Here is a 20,339-nt window from a genome sequence, read left to right as displayed (position 1 = left end):
AACCTATAAGCAGGCACCCTCATTAAAGGATAGACTGGTTTCCAGTTATTTGCCCCCTGTCCAGACAAATTCCATCAGGACTAGTTGGCTACCTGCCTTACCTAAGGGTTTCACTAAGTGCCAAAAATGCAAAGTCTGCCCTCATGCAACCATTTGTAAATCTTTTGAACATCCTGTCACGGGCATGGAATTTAAGCTGAAACATTTTATTAACTGTGAGACCCTGTTTGTGGTTTACGTTCTAGCCTGTCCCTGCCGGAAATGGTACGGGGGATCCACGACATGTGTTCTTAAGCTCTGCATTTTACAGCATCTTAGAGCCATCAAAAACTTTGACCCCACGTATCCCATGGCCAAACATTTTAGGCAGGAACACGACAGTGATGTCCGTTTACTTACATTTTTTGCTGTCGCTCATGTACCGATTGACCCAAGGGGAGGTGATCGCACTTTAAAACTGAGACAGCTTGAAACCAGGTTTATTCTGGATTTTGACTCTAAGTATCCTAATGGGCACAATGTGGACGAGGAGTTATATACTTTTGTGGGAACTTAATTATTTTAATTATTTAGTTCCTTTATGCACTGATCTTGGCCTTCTGCCATATGTATACTGCTTTTTGCTTTCTTTTTCTTTTTTACTTATTTGTAAAAATGTATATTGACCTGGCCTGGAATTGTTCATCTATTTAATGTTTGTTTAAACATTTTATTTTAATTTTCATTGTTTATATCATCCAACTTTTCTCATTGTTTAATTGGTGAACTTTGGCTGTCTTGCCCCAGTCTTTCTTCTGTGTTTAGGGGGTTTGAAGTTTGTGAGTACATGATTGTATCTGTACCCTGAAACTCTAGTGGTTGATATTGCTCCTCCATTGTATAATTGCTTGTACCTTTTTCATAATAAGCTCCAACATTATGCCATGCACTTGCACTTTATGATTACCTAACCTTCTTCAACTAGGCTATGCTGCTAGAATGATAAGTTTATGACCTCATGCCTTTGCACATTATACAATAGTTTGCAACATGCTTTCATCTTAAAGGTTGTATTCACTGATTGATAAACTCTCAATGAATAGTGCACTTGCACTTTATGACCATTCAACCTTTCTAACTAGGCCATATTGCTAGAGCGACAGGTTTTCGATCCACTGCACTTGCACTTTACATTGTAGTTTGCTACATGTTTTATTACTGAGGCTGTTTTCATAGATTATTTTTAAATCCTCAATGATATGCTTATGTAAACCTTGTTGACCAGGCTACTTGGTTAGAGTGATATGCTCACGGCCTAATGCACTTGCACTTTATATTGTAGTTTGCTATATGTTTTTATCTTGGAGGTTCCATATAGGTTTATCCGAGCTGTGTTCTTATCATGTACTATATATTATATACTGCCATGGTTAGCAAAGATATGCACTTGCATTTCATACATCTACATTTTTTGTATCTATATTTGTTAGCTACCGGTACGACTAGCTTCTAAGCTTCCATAGGAAGATATTTGTACTTCATGTCACAGCTGCGGACTTTATATGAATTTTAATTTTTGCTTATGTGCACTAATTTCTGTACAGCAAATGTTATTGACATTCATTATATTGCCTGCCCCTTTCATGTATTTACTTTACATTTCCACATTTCTAACGTGGGCTTTTAATGTGCTTTGCATTTTTACTGCTGTGTCTAAACTTGCACTCTTTATGGTTAATGCAGCCTTTGACTACACTCTAAAATGGCCGCCATGTTGTCATGCAAGGTTGTGAGCTTAGGTTTGTTGGTAACATGGAAGAAGGACCAATCTGTAATATCTACCTTCATTTTCTACACGTCCTCCTAACGTGATCAAGCGCTCAGGGCAGCGAAAAACGCGTCGTTAAGGACACTGCCTAGGCGTCCTGTATTGTTTGTTGTGTGTTTTTGCCTTGTATTTTTTACCTCCCATTAAACTCGGTTTTTCCTCTTAATTGGATTCGAGTTTTTCTCATTTTGTTGGGATTTATAGACCTCGTGCCTGGAGTGCAGGTTTTTTCCATCCTCCATGTGTTAACATAAATATATATATATATATATAGATGCATGTATATATATATGCATATATATATATATATATATACATGCATCTATATATGTTTATTTATTTATTTACTCTAACTTAGAGGATGTATCAGAAGAGCTCTTACTCCTCACAAAGTTTGGCAAGAGCAACAAGGCTTTTGCATGTCAGCGCAGCACTCTCCTCAGGTAGGTCAATGCCCATTCTCTTCTTGAGTTTTTAAACCCTTAACATAAAACAGGAAATATATTCAGCTCTGTCTCATACCTTTCACGCACCGACAAATAATATCTGCTTCTTCGAGGCCACCGGGTGCTTGGTCGAATCAGAAGCAAGTGACAATGCACATATAAGGATTTCCTGGAATTCAATCCTGAAAGGGTGGCATCTGTTCATATACGTATGTTTTACTAGAGTTCAAGATCATACTGTTGAACACGGTCAATTTCCATCTGAGTTTGGCTCCTCCTTTATTGGTTAAAGAGAAGCTACACAGTTTCAAGACAATTTTTAAAGAGTATGGATTCCGTTTTTATTTTAGTGATACCTTTTCACACTGTGTGTCCACTACCACATAAGACCCTTCATCAACTGTTGAAATTATCACAAATTGACTATTATTGTCAAAAGGAACTTTGTTACCTATATAAATTCTCCATGCTATCAATAATAACAAGTTTTGCACTAACCTGGACAGAGTCAAATGTATCGTAATCCTTACATTGACATGCCTGGTGCTCTATTATGAACGCATCATATTTCCTGTTAAAAATTACATGGAGGGAACTCAGGCCAAAAACAGACTAACACATGAATATTGAATCCCTCCCTGGCTCCTGCCCTGGCTGATTTCTGCAATCACTCCTTCACCACTGGAGTCTTCCCATCCCCCCTGAAGCACTCCCTTGTGCATCCTCTTCTTAAGAAACCTTCTGCCGACCCCTCCTGCCCAGCTAACTATTGCCCAATCTCCATCACTACCTTCCTGGGGAAGCTCCTGGAGAAACTGGCAATCTCCCAGCTTAATCTCCACACTGAATCTGTTGGTTGTTTTCATTATCATCAATCTGGCTTCAGAGCTGCCAGAAGCACGGAAACTGCTCTCCTGAACGTCTGTGAAGACCTGCTCTCCAACCTTGAATCAAACACCCCGTGCGTCCTCATCTTGCTTGATCTCTCTTCTGCCTTTGACACTGTCAACCACGCCATCCTGCTCAACTGTCTCCGTGATAACCTGGGTATCACCGGTCAGGCTCTGGCGTGGCTGACTTCTTTCCTCTCTGACCAACCCTCCCAGGTCCAACTTGGATCCTTCCTCTCTGATGTCTTTTTCTCCATCCGTGGTGTCACCCAGGGATCTAGCCTCTTTTTCTAGCTGTTCAACCAATACCTGGCACTCCTTGTCCACTGCATCGCCGCTCTCTGTCCCAATTTTCAGTGCTATGCGGATGATACCCAGCTAATTTTCAGGCTACCCTCAGCCTCCTCCTCTACTTTACTCATCTCTGACTGTCTTTCTTCTATCCAGGAATGGTGTGCCGCCAATGACCTCTGCCTAAATGCCAGTAAGACTGAGATTCTACTCATCGGCACACCCACTCCCTCCTTATCTGCAGCTCTCTGGTCGGCTTCTCTTGGCCCTCTTCCTGTTCCCACCTGCAAGGCTAAAATCCTCGGGGTCATCTTTGACTCCACACTCTCCTTCTCTCCTCACATCTCTGACGTCTCTAAGAAGCCACACTACCAGCTGCACCTGCTCAGAGGTATTCTTCCTTTCCTCTCCTTCTCCCAGAAGCTCACTGTCTCCAGAGCCCTGGTTCTCTCTAGTCTGGACTATTGTAACAGACTCTGTTTAAATCTGCCTGCCTCTACTCTCCGTCCTCTACAGCGTATCCAGAACAGGACTGTGAGACTTTGACCTCAAGCCCAGGGATCGTATCTCTCCAGGACTGAAATCTCTCCACTGGCTCCCAGTGGCTGCGAGGATTAAGTTCAAAACCCTCTGCATTGTCCACAAAGCCTTCTGGGGCCTGTGGCCGCAATACCTTCAACTCGCTCTTCCTAAATATCTTCCTTCTCGAGCTCTTCGCTCATCCGCCTCCAACTCCCTCAGGGTCAGTCGCTTCTCCAAGCAACGAGTTGGTGGTAGATCTCTCTCTTCAGCAGGGGCCTCCCTCTGGAACAGCCTTCCTGCCTCTCTGAAACGTGAGGAGAACCATCTCCGGTTCCGGAAGCACCTCAAAACCTTCCTCTTTGCTTCTGCTTTCTCTCCCCCTCTCCCCTGCTGAATTCCTGCCTGAAAATGCACTGGTTACCTGGCCACCCTTTCTGATCTTGGGCCCAGGCTCCACCAGTTGCACACCTGCACTGGCCCCCTGGCAACCCCTGCACCTGGGGATGGTTTTCTGTATCCCTACAGTCCCCCTACCAGCACTTATGTCTGCACTTCCTTGCACTTACCACTAGCTGTCCATTTCATTAATCTTATTTATTCTACTATCCCATGTACTGCACTCTCCCCGCTCCCTTCCCCATGCACTTGCGGGATCTGAATGACACCTGGCCTTGTTGGATTGTTGTCTGTCTTCCCGCTGTTCCCCCTCCCTTGCCTCGTTGCGCCTTGAAACACTTGTGTATAGGCACGTTATGAATGCCATATCATATCATATCATAACTCAAACGTACTATTGTAATCATAAAGTGGTCGTACATTTTACCAAGAATTTAAAAAAAAGGTTCCAAATTATTTCATCATTCATGCTCAGGGGAGATTCAGATTGTGAATAATGCATCCAATAATCTCGAATCAAAAGGCAGTAATTGCTGTTGGATATTCTTTGATGTTTGAGACAACTTCAAGTACCATCCATTTCACTTGGCTCAAGAAATGCTTATTCTTATTAAAGTGTCTGGATATAACATTATGAGTGCGCATGTCACTCTTGTGTTCAATAATACCATCGTTCAAGCATCCTTTTGTCTGGCCAACCTACCGTTTGCTCCAGAGACTTTTTATGATGTAAATGACATGGTCTGTCATGCAGATTGCGTTCGGTGTCACCGCCCCCACCCCTCCCCCAGTGAGTGGGTGTCACTGTTTCTTTGAGGAATGTATTACTATAAGAGCATGTCAGGCAGGGATACATTCCTTTATTGTAGCACATGATATCAGCTTGAGTGTTTGATAATCAGCATGCATCAGTATTTGAGAGACCATTCATGTGTAGGCATGCAAATAGGATTCTCTTCCATCCATGCCTTCAATCTTTACAATGTAGACACGTGGGTGTTAGGTTTATCCTGGGAAACTGAAATTGTCAACAGTCTGTTTGTCTCAGCAGCCAGTGGTGTTTTTACTAGCTAAGTGAGATGGTTTTAAAAGTCTGTTCCTGTTCTCCAAGGTGTGACATGGTATTGTTTCAATAAAATAAAAAAATCAAGCAAAGCAGTGTCCATTTAAGGAATGAAGATCTAAAGAGTAATGGGATCAAAGCGAGACCTTGACTCTCCGCGATATATCATTGTGGTGTTCAAATCTGTAAAGCAGAGCTTGAGTCCAGGGACCCCATAAACTAGCTCCTATCGTGAAAAAGAATGGTTTAGGATGTCTTACACCAGACAGGAGGACAGTGACCTTTTGGTCTTATCAACCAAATAGGCTTACAACATGTTTGTAATGGATAGGTGTGTGCTTTGAACTATGTCATCAAATGTCCATCTTAATTGGAATACAAATCTCCATATTTTGTAACTTAGACCTGATTACTCTCCGGTTAAACATAACTTGCACAGCGTGGATGTTGCGTACGCTTTTGGCAAATGCCCAAACAACATTTAAATTGAATTTGCTCAGCACTTAATGGACTGTTTTGAGTTTCCTGACTGGGAGCGAAGACCCCTGGGTATTTTGTTATTGCTTTAAAAGTCCTTCCCAGTTCTGTTAGGCGTAGGAAACATATGTATAATAGCACCAGGAAATTCTTTAAAAAGGAATAAAACATGTAGAGCCCTTCAGGGACGCCTTCACCTGCTGAAGCCTCTAAATTATGTTTCACATGCTGGTAAACATGTTCCCTATATTTTGCATGTGTGCATCAACATTGTGTTTTCTGTTCACACCAGCAAAACGTAAAATACATGTTTATCAGCAATTCATTGTGTGATTCCTGGGGGGCAGCGTCGGTCTCCACAGTGCCTTAAACATTGAAAACGGAATGTCGGTAGGAAACAATAGTCCTGTGTACTTGAGCCAATATAAAAACAAATGTTTACCAGAGCCAGCAGAACAGCAGTCAGACCACCATCCCCACCAGAGCCCATAAGCAGGGTCGCAGAGGGACTACATGTGTTTGCCTCACTGTAAGAATATGCAGTGCATCCGTGTGTGTGCCTATCTCAGTCTCTGTGTGCCGCAGTCAGAGCGAGCCTCTGTCTGTTTGTGTGTGCCCATCTATCCGTGGGTGTGCATGTGTGTGTGTGTGTATGTGTTAGTGTGCACATACCCCAGGATTTGTGAAAGTGTCTACCTGCATCTGGATGTGGGTCTCTGCCCAAGTGTTTGTCAGTGACTCTGCATGTGCCTTCCATCCCAGCCTGCAAAGAATATTATGGCATTATTCTCTTATTTCAGGCTGCTTATAGAATATAATAGCAGCACCTGTACACATGGGCTCAGACCTCGGATATTGTGATCATACAACCAGGTAATCACACATTTGGCAAGTATTGTCCTCCTTTGCTATGGTGTGCTATGTTACTTGGATGTATTGGGCACACCACTGATATTTGCATGATCTCCAGGTGCTCTGGCAGAAGTGAAAGAGGGCTTGCGTCGGGTCAGTTGGGGACAGAGGGGAAAATGTAAGGTAGCTTTGCTCTCGTGCTGATTTTTGCAGATTGCAAGGCCTATTTCCAGGTGTCATGTAATGACAGCATAAAGGTCTTTGTGTCCATACTAGAATCTTCTGCACCGATGGTGCTAAGAAGAGTTGGATGGGAACGTGATATGTAAGGTGACTGTGGAGGTGCAGCTTTTTGTTGTTTGATGTCTGTTGGAAGCGTTATCCTTACAATTCGAAGAGACTGGGATTCGGAGGTGGCACCTCATCCAATTTTTAGAAACAATACATATGCTATATGTCAGTGGCTTATTTGGTATGTGTATAATGTGTTTGAGTGAAGAGGTTGAGAGTGATAGTGCGCGGAGGTTAGTGGAGGGCTGAGTGTGCAACTCGGAGCATCCATCTGGTGTGGCCACAGGGATATCCTGGACGGGTAAGGTATGTCCGGCGATACGCTTTAGAGAGGTGGTATCTCTAGTAGTGGGAAGTGTCCGTGGCTGGTCCTGGATCAGAGTGGAAGGACACAGGGAGGAGTGCAGACTCTGGGTGAGCATAGTTTGCAAGTGAATTTAACGTAGGCTTTCGAAAGAGAATAAAGTACATTCCAAAGAAGGAAAAGTCCAGGTAGAGTCCTGGGAACGTGTCTACATGCTAAGAGGTCAAGATGTGGTATATATGAGGCAGTCAAGAAAATGACATTGCGCATGTGAGAGCGAAAAACAGTCATTCCCTATGGGACTCCACAGGAATGGGGACTAACATTTTCCAGCACCTAGCTTCCCAGTCAGCCGGGACATTATGTTCCGGTGGCACCAGGAAGCTAGGTCCTATTAAAATGTTACAAGTCTGGAGCCAAACTGCCAGAAGCACTGGCAGGGTTACTGCCGGACTCGTAATGAGGCCCAAAGTCTTGGTATGGTATGGTGTGGTATTCTTTATTTATATATCACCTATACATAGGCAAGTGTTTCAAAGCTCTCAAGGAGGGTGGGAACATGTGGAAAAAAAGAGCCCTTGAAATTGCGAGACGATAATAGTCTGCACAGGCAGAGTAAGTGCATGAAAATACATTTAACAATTTGGGAGACAGCAAATAGGCCTGTTGGCGATTTTGCAGTTTTAACAGTGCAATTAAGGGGTAAAGACAGGGGAGAAAGACAGACTATCTTCAGGCGCAATGTATACAGATCGAGCAAGTGCACAGAAAGTCACAGGGAGGGGGAGGATCAAGTGCACCTGGTCGGTTGAGACTGGGATAAGTGCAGAGAGAGCCACTCTCTTGGTTTAAATTATCAGTGCATTGAGTGAGGGTGGGGTGTAGGGCCCTGAGGCAAGTGCGAGAGAGGTCTGGCAGGGGTGCCGGGGTCCAGTGATACTCTGGGGTACATCCGGCGGCCAGTTAGCATATTGTAAGGAAGAGGAGGCAGGGAGTGAAAAAAAACAGAACAGGGTTTTCAGCTTAGAGGGAGAGAGAAGCAGGAGGAGAAGAGGAAAGTCTTGAGGAGTTTTGAGAATTTAAAGACATCCGGCTCAAGACAGACACATCATTGAACTCAATGATACCAGCAAAACCAAAAGATGGCAACAGCTGGCAAATGGTGTGAGTACTAAAGCATATGGTGAAGGCATCTGGCAAATTTCTTTCAATCCCTATGCAAAAGCCAAAGCTGTCAGCTTGTCTCAGCTTGTGTATGTTCACATGTAATGATGGATTCTCCTTACCTGTCTGGAAAATAACTCTGGCGATTGGTGTACGGCAGAGGGGGCAAGGAGTGTGTGATGGGTTGTCTTTGGCAAGTGTCCGTAAGCAAGGCTCACAAAAAATGTGATGACATGGATAACACATGTATGGGTTGAAGTAAACATCAAGGCACACGGCACAACTATGGCGCTCTTTCTCTCCATTATTTTCGTTCTCATCATCCGTACCCAGGTTTGAGTTGGATGTCTACAGGACAAGAGAAAAAAGAGATAATCACTAATTTAGCACTCGCACTCGCAAAGCAATATCACCACTATAAACTTCTCGAGCAGATTTTATTTCAAATGTTCACATGCCAGAGTTACTTAACATTGCAATTTTGAGCACACAACAGTGAGGTGTCACACCTCTAGACTTTATCCACCAATAATTAATTACTCATTCGTTTTTGCCTCTTTGATGTGACAATGGAACTCTTTATGAGTCTGGCAGTTATCTAGTACCGCCAAACTCATTTACCATTACCAGCACTAGGTGCACACTGGGCTCAGGGGTCATGTATTTTGTCACAACCCTCACCCTAAGAGCACAACGTTTGTAACATTCAAGCGTTTATCCGGGCTTAGACAACGCCAGGATTTGGATGCTGGGCTATCAGTCACTGTATTGGAGTCTAATGGCTGCCTGTAGATAATGTTTCCTTCCCCTGTGAATCATTTCAGCCGAGCCTCAGGGTAGCAATGGCTGTGCGCATGCTCAGTTCCCAATGCACATAGGATATCTTGCAGCACATCCTTACGTTTATTTATTTATTTTTAATTTATTTGCATTTTTAAAGCGCTCACACAGCCCTGGGGCATCAAGGCACTGTTACAGATTGTTTTGTTGTTGTTGTTGTTGTCTTAGTTACATATTTATGACACGCTTAAATACCCAGAGGTTTCTAAGCGCGGACCTGCAGGAAGTGAAATAAAGATGGAAAAGGGGCTAGCCGGGGCTCTGGCTATGATATTTTATTTCTATCACACTCGTACACAAGTGTTTCAGAGCTCTGCAGGGGAGGGGAGCAGGGGAGAACAAAAACAACGATCTTACTAGGCCCAGTGACATTGAGAACACACAAGTGCATCGAAGAGGGTGAGAGAAAAAGTGCATGGAAGCGGGGAGAAGTGGAAAGTGCGGAGCAAAGGAGAAACATAAATAATAATAAATAAATAAAGAATAAAGGCAACAAACAGTGGTAGTGCAGTCAGAAATTGGCTATTGCTGGGTTTAAGGCAGCAGACAGGGTAGGTCTGATAAGTTCAGGAAGAAAAAAGGGGGGGCTGTATGGGTACAGATACAGACCCCAGTGCAAGGGGAGGCAAGGGGAGTGCAAGGGGAGGCAGTACGGGAGGGTGGCAGGGTGAGCAGGTACCTGGGCCTGGAGGACAGAGGGTGGTCAGGTGCACAGTGCCAAGAGAGAACAGATCAGTAGGGGAGAGTGGGAGCAAAGGCAGAAGCAAAGAGGAAGATCTTGAGATGCTTCCGGAAACAGAGATGGTTCTCCTCAAATTTTAGAGTGGCAGGGAGGCTTTTCCAGATGGAAGCCCCAGACTAAGACAGAGATCTACCCCCAGCTCGTTTCTTTGAAAAACGACGACCCTAAGAGAGTTAGAGGTAGAGGAGCGAATAGCTCGAGAGGGGAGGTATTTGCAGAGGGATAGCTGAAGGTATTTTGGACCCAGGCCTCAGAAAGCCTTGTGGACAATGCAGAGGGTTTTGAATTAAATCCTTACATCCACTGGGAGCCAATGGAGATATTTCAGAGCTGGATAGATACGATCCCAGAGCTTGAGGCCAAGGACAAGTCTTGCAGTCCTGTTCTGGATTAGTTGCAGAGGGCGGAGAGTAGAGACAGGAAGATTTAGGAAGAGGCGGATACAATAGTCCAACCTAGAGAGAACCAGAGCTTGGGGGACCATGAGATTCTGGGGGAAGAGAGGAAAGGAAGAGTACCTCTGAGGAGGTGCAGTAGGAAGTTTGACTTTTTAGAGACCTCAGAGATGTGGTCAGAGAAGGAAAGTGTGGAGTCAAAGATGACTCTGAGGTTCTTAGCCTCGCAGGTGGGGGTAGGAGGAGGGCCAAGGGAGGCCGGCCAGAGAGTGAGCGGAAAGGATAGTGAAGGAGTGTCGATGAGAAGGATGTCCGTCTTGCTGGCATTCAGACAAAGATCATTGGCGGCACACCAATCTTGAATGGCAGTTAGGAAATCAGAGATGAGAGAGGGAGAGGAGGTAGCCGAGGGCAGTCTGAAAATCAGCTGAGTGTCGTCAGCGCATCACTGGAAATATGAGCAGAAAATGGCAATGCAGTGGGCATGAGTTGCCAGGTATAGGTTGAAAAGCCAGGGTGAGAGCTTAGACCCTTGGGGAACACCACAGGTAGAGAGGGAGATAGATGATAGGAAGGACCCAAGTTGGACCTGGAAGTGTAGACATTCCATGCATGGCTATCTATGGGCAATAATGAATAATTCCCATCACCTTACACTAACACTGCTGTAAACCTGCGCTCAAGGTACTTACTTGTATTGTGAGATTAGCATTTACAGGGACTGCCAATGTAAAGCCCAGTGACAGAACATGAGTGCCACAAATTCGGCACATGCAAACATTTACTGTTATGTGGACTGGTGCAGCCAATAGAAAATGTATACGTTAAATACCACTGCTACCAATGTCGTTCATGGGATACAACTGGCGCTGGGTAAGGGTCACAACCTGGAAACGGTGTGCTGGTGTAACTGTGGACGCGCTGGGGGCATAGCAGATAATTTTAACGCTCATTGGAGGAGGGTCAGGGCAATGTGCTCTGCCAAGTGCAGACATTAGGGCGAAGTGTGGTCGTGGCGGCCCACTCTTACACTAGTCCCTTGCTGAATCAGCCATCAGCACCAAAGACGTTGTCAAGTGTGGGGAGAGGGATGACCCTCATTCTACATTCATGATATGATATGATATGGCATTTATAACGCCTGTACACAATTGTTCCTAGGGGCGACAAGACAAGGAGGGGAAACAGAAGGAGGACAAAACAGCGATCTTACTAGGCCTTGTCATTCAGATCGCACAAGTGCAGGGAAGTGGAAGGGGAGAAGTGCCAAGGGGGATTCCTGCAAGATACTGTCAATGGGGCACAGAGTAACTACCAGGAGCAGGACCCAAGGCTTGAACGTGTTCATGGCTATATGTGGAGGCAAGAAAGGAGAACCAGCTCCAAGGTACAAAGAGGAATTCTTCAGATACAGAGACTCAGGCATGACAGATCTGGAGAAGGGGATTCAAAAAATCTTGTGAGATGCCGGACCACAAAAAGTAGGGGGGAGTCCCGATGGCCTCACTTGAGGCATTGGACAAAACAAACAACTTAAATGCTAAGATGATGGTCATTAAAACCACAATAAAGGCTCGTAGCTCCAGTGTCTCTATTGCCGGTGGGACATTTAATTGGATTGGGAATAACATGAAGATGACAGGACATCAGGTTCTAAGAGCTCAGACAATGCAACATGAGATCTGCTTCCAAGTGGAGGGGCTCGGCACCAACCCAAAAGCTGCAAACCTGGGCTAACTGGGAGTGACGTAACTGTCAGATGGGGCTGACTTGGGAGCTGCAATGAGGAGATTATTGCACAGAGTATCAAGCAAGCACTTGATTGGTCACCAGTTACAATGTACAATGACGAGAGCATCCAGACGGCATAACAGAGGAGAAGCGCAGGTGACTGAGCGTGAAGGGACTGTGCTGGTCATTCTCAGGACCCCGACTCGAGAAAGCTTGGGAGGCAGATAAGAAGAAGCTATTGCAATAATGATGCAATGCAAAGAGAAGACTTTGTTTGTACAACAGGAGGCTGAAAGGGACTTTAAATCAAAGGACAGGCCAAAGTGCCCCCTAACTGAGTGAATGATGTCGGAATTCGTATGGTTATCATCCATAGATACTTGATTTGTGGCTCTGTAAGATATTGCTTTCTTTTATGATGTGATGATTATGATTCCGGCAGAACATGTCAAGCTAATCTGGGCTATTAGATGAGACAAGTAGTAACCTAGGAGTAAATGATAAGGTATCAACAGACCTGCTGACCTGTTGCAGTTGCTCATCAGTAAGAACGTGTTTTTAAGGTGGGAACTGGTGGGTAGAAGTTAAATAAGCTTGACAGGTTCAAGTGGATAATCAGTAATTATTTGCACAAAATGCTAATGAAAAGAACGACCACAAAACATGTCTGAAGACATATCTTGATTTTGAAGGATGCATTGTTTTACTCTCAACTCTGTGATATCTAATAGGGATTAGTAATAATCTTGGACCAAAGCAAGAAGGAGCAATATTCTACATCACAATTAATATAAAAAGTTGTTTATTTAGCAGTCCAAGGCGTTCAGCATGCATGCGTCAAACGGACATGCATTAGCCTGAATGCGAAATCACCCGCACTATGCAGTGTTCAGAAGACCTATTTACTGTGGACAACAAGGTAGTTCTAGACGATTTGACACGTTAGTTTTCAGACACTGTCACAAATAAAGGCGGCACAGGTTAAAAGAGCAAAACAAACAGACAACATTGAGACATGCATAGGGACTTTATAACTCCATCCATCCAGACCACAGTCACACACATGCTTGTGGGGAGTACACCGTGTGCACCTCTAGCTCTCTGTGCCTATAGTTCTCCGCAAACTATCATCGACCTGTTTTCCCAATATATGTGTGCACCTGCCGGTATAGTACCAAAATAGCAGACGTCCGCATTTCGATGTATATATCGGTGGGAGTGGGTAGTACGGGTACAGGTGGGCAGGAATGGGGAGGGTTGCGGGGGTCTCCCCCTGCGTATATATGAATCGATATGCGTTTAAATAAATATTTGAAAGAATCTGCATTTTCGTCCTCGACATTCTTTCGTCGAGGCGATCACATAGATCCCACCAGCCATGTCTCGCTTCATAAGTACTTGAACCCAAAGAAGTAAGTTCAGTGTGAAACGTGTAGGCTCAACTTGTCCTGCACCAACATTCTTTCCTTCTGATGAGCGAAATGTTTTCAGATGAAATTGAATCAAAAAACCTTAAAATGCAAGGCACTAGGATTCAAATGTGGGACTGGCAAGGTGCTGTGGTACTATGTCTCTGTCTCTAAAATTTGCGGCGTGGCGCTACAGACATTCAGCAACACCTACACGGTGTTGCAGGCTCCCCTACTTGGCCTCAGGAATTTGGAGCTGCATCACAGTTCTTCCCAAAACTAATGATTCAGACTCCTGCAGTCATACAACAGAAAAGGACAAAGATCACATTGAAACGGAAGGATTTCTTACAGCCGGGAAATTGACTATTGGCAGAAAGTCAGTGACCTTCAAGCGATTTACAAGGGGTGAAAACGCAAAAACATAACACGGAAATGCATCCAATCGAACTAGAACCAACTTGCTTCGTTTCTGCTGGACTATGAAGTAGAACTGAAGCAGTCCAATATACAGACCCAAGTCATAATCACAAGAGATGTCCAGCAGATTATCAATACCTTTAAGAAAGTCTAAATTGTGATGCATAGGGATTGCAGTTTGAAGATGGAAGAATGCGCCTGGACTAATGACGATTATCAAGTAATCTGGCAATCCTTTCTTATCCCTATTGACCAGGATGTTTTGGAACCAATGATTCACAAAAGAAAACTTCCAGAAAAAGGAATTGCCTCAAAGAATGGAGAGAGCATGAAACAGTAATCACAGGTCATAAATGTAGGCTGAAAGTCCTAAACTGCACCTCTAGTGAGAGGCCACTGTTTTACTAAATTCTTCTGATTAGTTAACCTTACCTTTCCCATATGAGTCATCATCCAAGGCCTCAAAAGAGATGTTATCACATTATGTGATCAGGAGACACCCTAAGTCTTTCATGGTTAGGGTGCCTCTAGGGCACCCAGTTTCCTGTGCAGGTCTCTTTGCACAGTCGGATTTGGTGGGTTCCTGGTTTAGTGGCATCGTTTCGGTGTGCATTTCTATTGGAATACAGCCTGCTGGCCCCCAGAGATGTCCTGAGCAGGGAACCCTGGATAAAATCCAGTAATGTGTCAAACAGTTGAACGTTGTGTTCTGCAAGAGTGAGTGGGGTACACATCGGGACACCTGTGGTGATGGCTTCTAGCTGCCTCAGAGATTGAGTGCTGCAGGGAAGAAGTACACGAACCCCACATGCATGCATGGTTTCTAGAGGAAGATCAGAACCCATCCTTGCAGTGAAAGCCCGGGAGAAGTCTCAGAAATGTGTTAATGAGGTGATCTGCAGTGTTTCTAGTGAGCAAGACTCAGTTCACACTAAGGACCCACATTTCTTATTAAACCCATGGGTTTCAACGCATACTTTGTCGAATCAGCGGATGAACAAGGAAGGAACATGGAAGAAGGCAACCCAAGACAACTCATAGACACCTTCAAATCGTCAAGGACACTTTTCTGTGGGTGAAGCTCTGCCATTGTGTGGGCATACCAGCCACGTTCCTTTGACTAGAAGGGACAAACTAAGTTGCAAGCACTCCAGACACTGTGTCCTGACATGCCGTGCTGTGACCACTGAACAGCTCGTGACCTGGGAAGGCAGAGAAATCAGACAACTGAGAGTGATGGTAGCCAGCGTGTTCTGTGGCCTCTGACTGTACAAAATACCTCTTAAGGTGCTTTTAAGATTGTTAACACTTACAGGGGTCCATTGTAGCTCTGTCTCGGTCTATTTCGATGGCGTAATGTAAGCATAAACTCTGCAGCCCACTACACTGTCCACCAGGACTGCGAGAAACACTTTACTAACAAGACCTCACTGTCAACTGTTGACCGCTGTGGAGAGAAGAGCGGTTTGAATTCCTGAAACAGGCCAGAAGATGTGAAGATATTTTGAACGTGAGGCTTTGAAATATAGCATCCCACGCTATCAGGAGAACTCTCAGGCCTGCCGAATTTCTGTATAGGCATTGCTGAAAACTGTGCTTACTGGCTGAACATGACCCCCGAAATTCACTTGAACTTCACTACTGATACATGTATGCCTTCATCAAAGGTTCTGTGTCAAAACATGCAGAGAAAACTAACTGACTGTATGATCATAGCTTTCCTTCTTGAAAGTTCTGCCTGTTTAAGCTGAGTGTGTCCACATCATGATTTGAAAATAAGTATCGACGCCATTATTTTTATCCAGACTTCTCTCTGGGACTTCCACACATTTCCTCCTCCTGGTAACCGTACCTAGGGACAGAGAAATGTTATAGAAACTAGATAATGTTTCAATGACATTAGAATCACATGAGCAAGGTCGCCAGATGGGACGTCACCTTGCTGTAATGTCAGAATTAATTCCCATTAAGAAATAGGAAATCTATAGTGGTAACAATGTCAATCCAATTTCAATCAGTGTACAATTCAAATCCATTCTAGGCTCAAACCATTTCTCTGCAGTATATGGCTAGAGGTCGCCACTTCCTACTAACTTTGGGCTATATTTTGTTAAAATAGGCAGTGAGCCCATGGCCAACAAGTCCCACACTGTGTGCCACCAGAGAGTCATAGGAGGATTATGAGGAAGCGTGGCAACACAACCCAGGCCCCAAGTAAAAGTCACTCGTAGCACTGCCGAAATTGAACACATAACTTCTTTCTAGAACAATTCTATTTTGGGGCTGTCCCATTAGAGCGCAACGAAGAACCCGTTACCCTGGGCCTAATTTTGAGATATCACAGGCAGCCTTTCTCAGAAAGGCAGAAGTCTCATTCACACTCTGAAAAATATGTCTTTCTTTCCCCCTTGAAGAGATTGGAGATACACCAATCTCTTTCTGCAACTCGTTACTGCATGTTTGTCATTGGCTGTTGAGAAATGCACATTTCCGTGGATTGTAATGAGAAGGGATTGGAAGGAGTGAGGTTCTTAGAATCCTCCCTAAGCATTTTCGGCTCACTGCGTTGTCCACGTGCCAGCACTACTTGGAAGTATCTCCCTGGCACCATTTCCCCAAGATCCTCAGTTGAGAATCCGGATCATATGTCAGGAAGGGCGGACACTGCAAATGTCCAGTTCACATGGTCACTAGTATTTTATTCCATATCCTTGCTCTTTCTCATCCTCGAATGTCGTTCTGGGCATCATTTTGGAAACTGTAAAGTGCAGCGTGTGTCAGTAATGCCTCAAATAAACAAAGTATTCCCTCTGCTTCCTGTGTATTGCTTGGATTCCTCCCATCTATGAAATTGACAGTTTTCACCAGGATACGAATCTCCTCCCAGTGTCTAAAAGCATGTGATAACTTGCATTGTATAGTTCTATGATGTCTTGACACCTAAATATCACAACAATTTATCTTCCCACTTAAATGGAACAATCTTCCTTCGCCTCAGGTGGGAGAGGGGTTTAGAATTTCGGATTTGGAATTGTTCACTTTAAGTCTGGATCCCTCTTGATAGTGTAGTAGTTCAGTAATAAGATAGGTCAGTAAGCAGCAAATCAACTGGGAACTTGGTCAGTGTGTGCTCCATTCCCCAAATCCTAATCCCATGGATTCCTGGGTCAGCTCTGATCTGTCTTGAAATGGGTGCCATTTTAACAGCAAGCAGTGAGAGGGGGAAACACTTTCATGTCACCATTTCCAATCTAACTTTGTCAGATAATTTCACATTCACTTGCATGTGCGTACAAGTTCCCACTTAGCTGACAAAGGTGAGTTATATACAGTTTTCCTCAAACCCCACGGATTTAAGAGTTTTCATCAGGATGGCCCACTCTGCCAAAGGGCTTCCCTGTGTCCACCTTTACATGCAACTGTTGGTATTGCAGTCTAAACAGGTTTGGTTCCACCAGCGTGAAGGCGGGCAAGAGTGTATCTCATCTCTAAAAAGTTAATTGGGGCAATCCATTAGCATATCAGAAAGTCTTGCTACTTATAATCCTATCACTCATCCCACCCCTGTTCCCCTAGTATCCCTGCACCCTACTTGTAAGAATATCTTAAACACACTATATTAAGTAAATAAAATAAACAAAATATCACCTGCATATAATGCAGTCAAACTATTCTGATCCTAAACTCCCCGAGCATATCTGCAAAATGTCGGTCGAACCAGCACTGTTAATGTTTCAATACCAAATAGTTGCTGTAAAAGTGGCTGGTTCCCGTGAATAACTGTAATGGTGACGAAATGACTACATTCGTTCTAACTTTTGGAAAGGCTCATTCATATAATAAATTGATCTAATCAATTAGGTTCAATATAAATGGAATTTTAGCCACAGTCACGAATAACCAATCCCAAATAACAAGTGGGCTAGTGGGCTATTGGCCTAAGCAGGGTCCATTTGTCCACACTTTTCCATTACTTGATATCTGTCCAAAGAGTTTGAAAAGTATTAATCATCAACACAAAGCCTTCTTGATCAGCATGAATAAGGGATGGATCCCATTTTTCCAATCTATTAAAATTGTGGCTAAAATGTTGACTTCACAATTTAATAATGACAGACGTCACTAAGATAGACAATTTGTCAAATCCTTACCATCGTTATGTAAGACAGCAATCAAGGCTTCCTTCAAAGTAGGTAGAAACCTACCCAGTTGTTTAGGTCCTTTGTGCATTGGAACTATACGGTATGAAAATTCATAATACAATTAAAAACTAAGACCATCCAAGTTGGTTCCCTTCCTCTAAATCTTTGTTACTATTTCCTTTTTGATATTTCTGTCTATTGGTTCACGGACAACACACATTCTTTCAATAAATCAGCTAATATTTGTACATCACGGTTACTGTATGTTGCATATAGTGCGACCTTGGAGTAGGCTTTGACAGCAGCCACTGACTGCAGCAATTCATCACTGCTTCTGCTCTGCTGCTCCTAATAACCTTCTCAACATGCAGAAAATGTGTCAATTTCTTACTCACTACTCTACGAAAACTCTATCTCCCACCCCTGTGCTGAGCAAACTCAGCTACTGCTCATGCCTACTCCTTGGCCTTCCTCTCTACTCCTTCCTCAATCTAAACAAAGTCCTCAGCTTCACTAGCCACACTTTCTATAACCTACCCACATCCACCACCACTTCTAATAACCAACACCATGCTGGATGGCTTTCCATGCGCAACCACTCTGTTTTTAAATTCCTTCTAGTCCACAAAGCTTTCAATGGTTTTGCTTCTCAACACCTCTCTGGCTGTAGCTCTGTCCATGGTCCATCTCATTCCCTCTGGTCCTCCCCTGCACACAACCTCAATGTCCCATGCCCTCCTGTGCCTTCTCTTGCTTCCACGCTCTCTTCCTACTTGCCCCACCGCATTGAAACATGCTGCCCATAAAAATGAAAGCCAGCTCAACTATGGATCACTCCAAGGTTTGGCATAGATGCGTTTTACTTGCTTGAGAGAGGCCGGCTCGGCGGTTATTGCCATATTCAACCTATATGAAGAAAGAAATTAGTAGAACGATAATAGTCACCCACACAGTTTCTAGAACTGCTGGATAACTTTCTGGAAGAATTCCTTGTCATTCCCAAGACAGTGTGAGATTTGTTCTACTTTGGTCAGATTGCTTATGTTTACTAGCCACTCTGCCATGTTTAGGTCATGCAATGACTTTCATTTTCTTAGAACCACTGTCTTGCAGTCAATAAACCTTTCATTAGTCACATCTTCTAAGAGTGGAGCAAGCTCCTGAATATATCATGTGAAATGTATGCATCGGCAATCAGGTTAATTGAATTTTTTTTAGGATAAATTCCTACATGATGATTACTCCAGAGTATTTATAGTGCACTGATATATGCCGACATATTCATGCCATGTACAACATGCCGCCATTGCAACATGTCTGACAGCATGCCATTTATCTTCGATAGCTTGCGAGTAAAGGGCTGTTCTTTGTCATGCAGACCGCTTGAACTTCCCAAATTCAAATTCCATGGCTGGGCTGATTTAGCCTTTCTTTCTTTCGAGTTTAATACATTTGGGGCCCGATTCATGGAATATTTGCCTGGTTCAAAGTGAATTTGCATTGCTAAAAAGTGACTTTGCACTGCTAACACAAACCCTGATTCATGGAACCGTGCAAAGTGTATTTTTGCCGGTTAAAGTCCGGCCAAAGTCAGCACAGTCATTTATGCAGTACAAAATGACATTGTCCAGAGTTTGCACGGTCAAAATACACTTTGCACGGTTCCATGAATCAGTGTTTGTGTCAGCAGTGCAAAGTCACTTTTCAGCAATGCAAATTCACTTTGAACCGGGCAAATATTCCATGAATCGGGCCCATAGTGTCATCACATGGGTGCTTATATCTAGTATAATAAATCAGACCACAAGCGTGCTATTCGCAACTTTTATTCAAGCATGTCCTGTTTCAAGTTTTAGGGATTACATAAAAGAAATACCATATGAAACATTACCCCGACGCAAGGGCTATTCTGGTGTTCTGAAAATGCAAGCTGCAAATGCGTGCTGGACCTCCTTGTGTGGCATTAAACTTTAAGAAGTGGACCAGGCACGCTACCAGGGGCCAGACTGCAGAAACCTTTCACTGGTGCACATTTGCATGTTAGCACAAGGACAACGTTTTCTCTCCATGCATCTTTATCCCAGGGCAAAGGATTGGTATTAGCTCTATGGAAATCTTTGCCTTTATGCAAAACGTCATTGAAAGCGTATGGGCCTG

General features: G+C 43.9%; 1 protein-coding gene across 1 annotated transcript in view; it reads right to left on the bottom strand.

Moving 5' to 3' along the window:
• The window catches only part of RNF180 (ring finger protein 180), a 231,211-nt gene that overhangs the window by 175,683 nt on the left and 35,189 nt on the right, over positions 1–20,339 (bottom strand). The window contains exon 2 of the mRNA XM_069626490.1: positions 8,626–8,851. Coding sequence (XP_069482591.1) covers positions 8,626–8,851 — 226 coding nt within the window. The remainder of the gene's footprint in view (positions 1–8,625; positions 8,852–20,339) is intronic.

The sequence above is a fragment of the Ambystoma mexicanum genome, chromosome 6p (assembly GCF_040938575.1).
Source record: "Ambystoma mexicanum isolate Mex_15411 chromosome 6p, UKY_AmexF1_1, whole genome shotgun sequence".
NCBI lineage: Eukaryota > Metazoa > Chordata > Amphibia > Caudata > Ambystomatidae > Ambystoma > Ambystoma mexicanum.
Note: the sequence above shows the minus strand (reverse complement) of the source record. Positions and strands in the feature narration are given on the sequence as shown.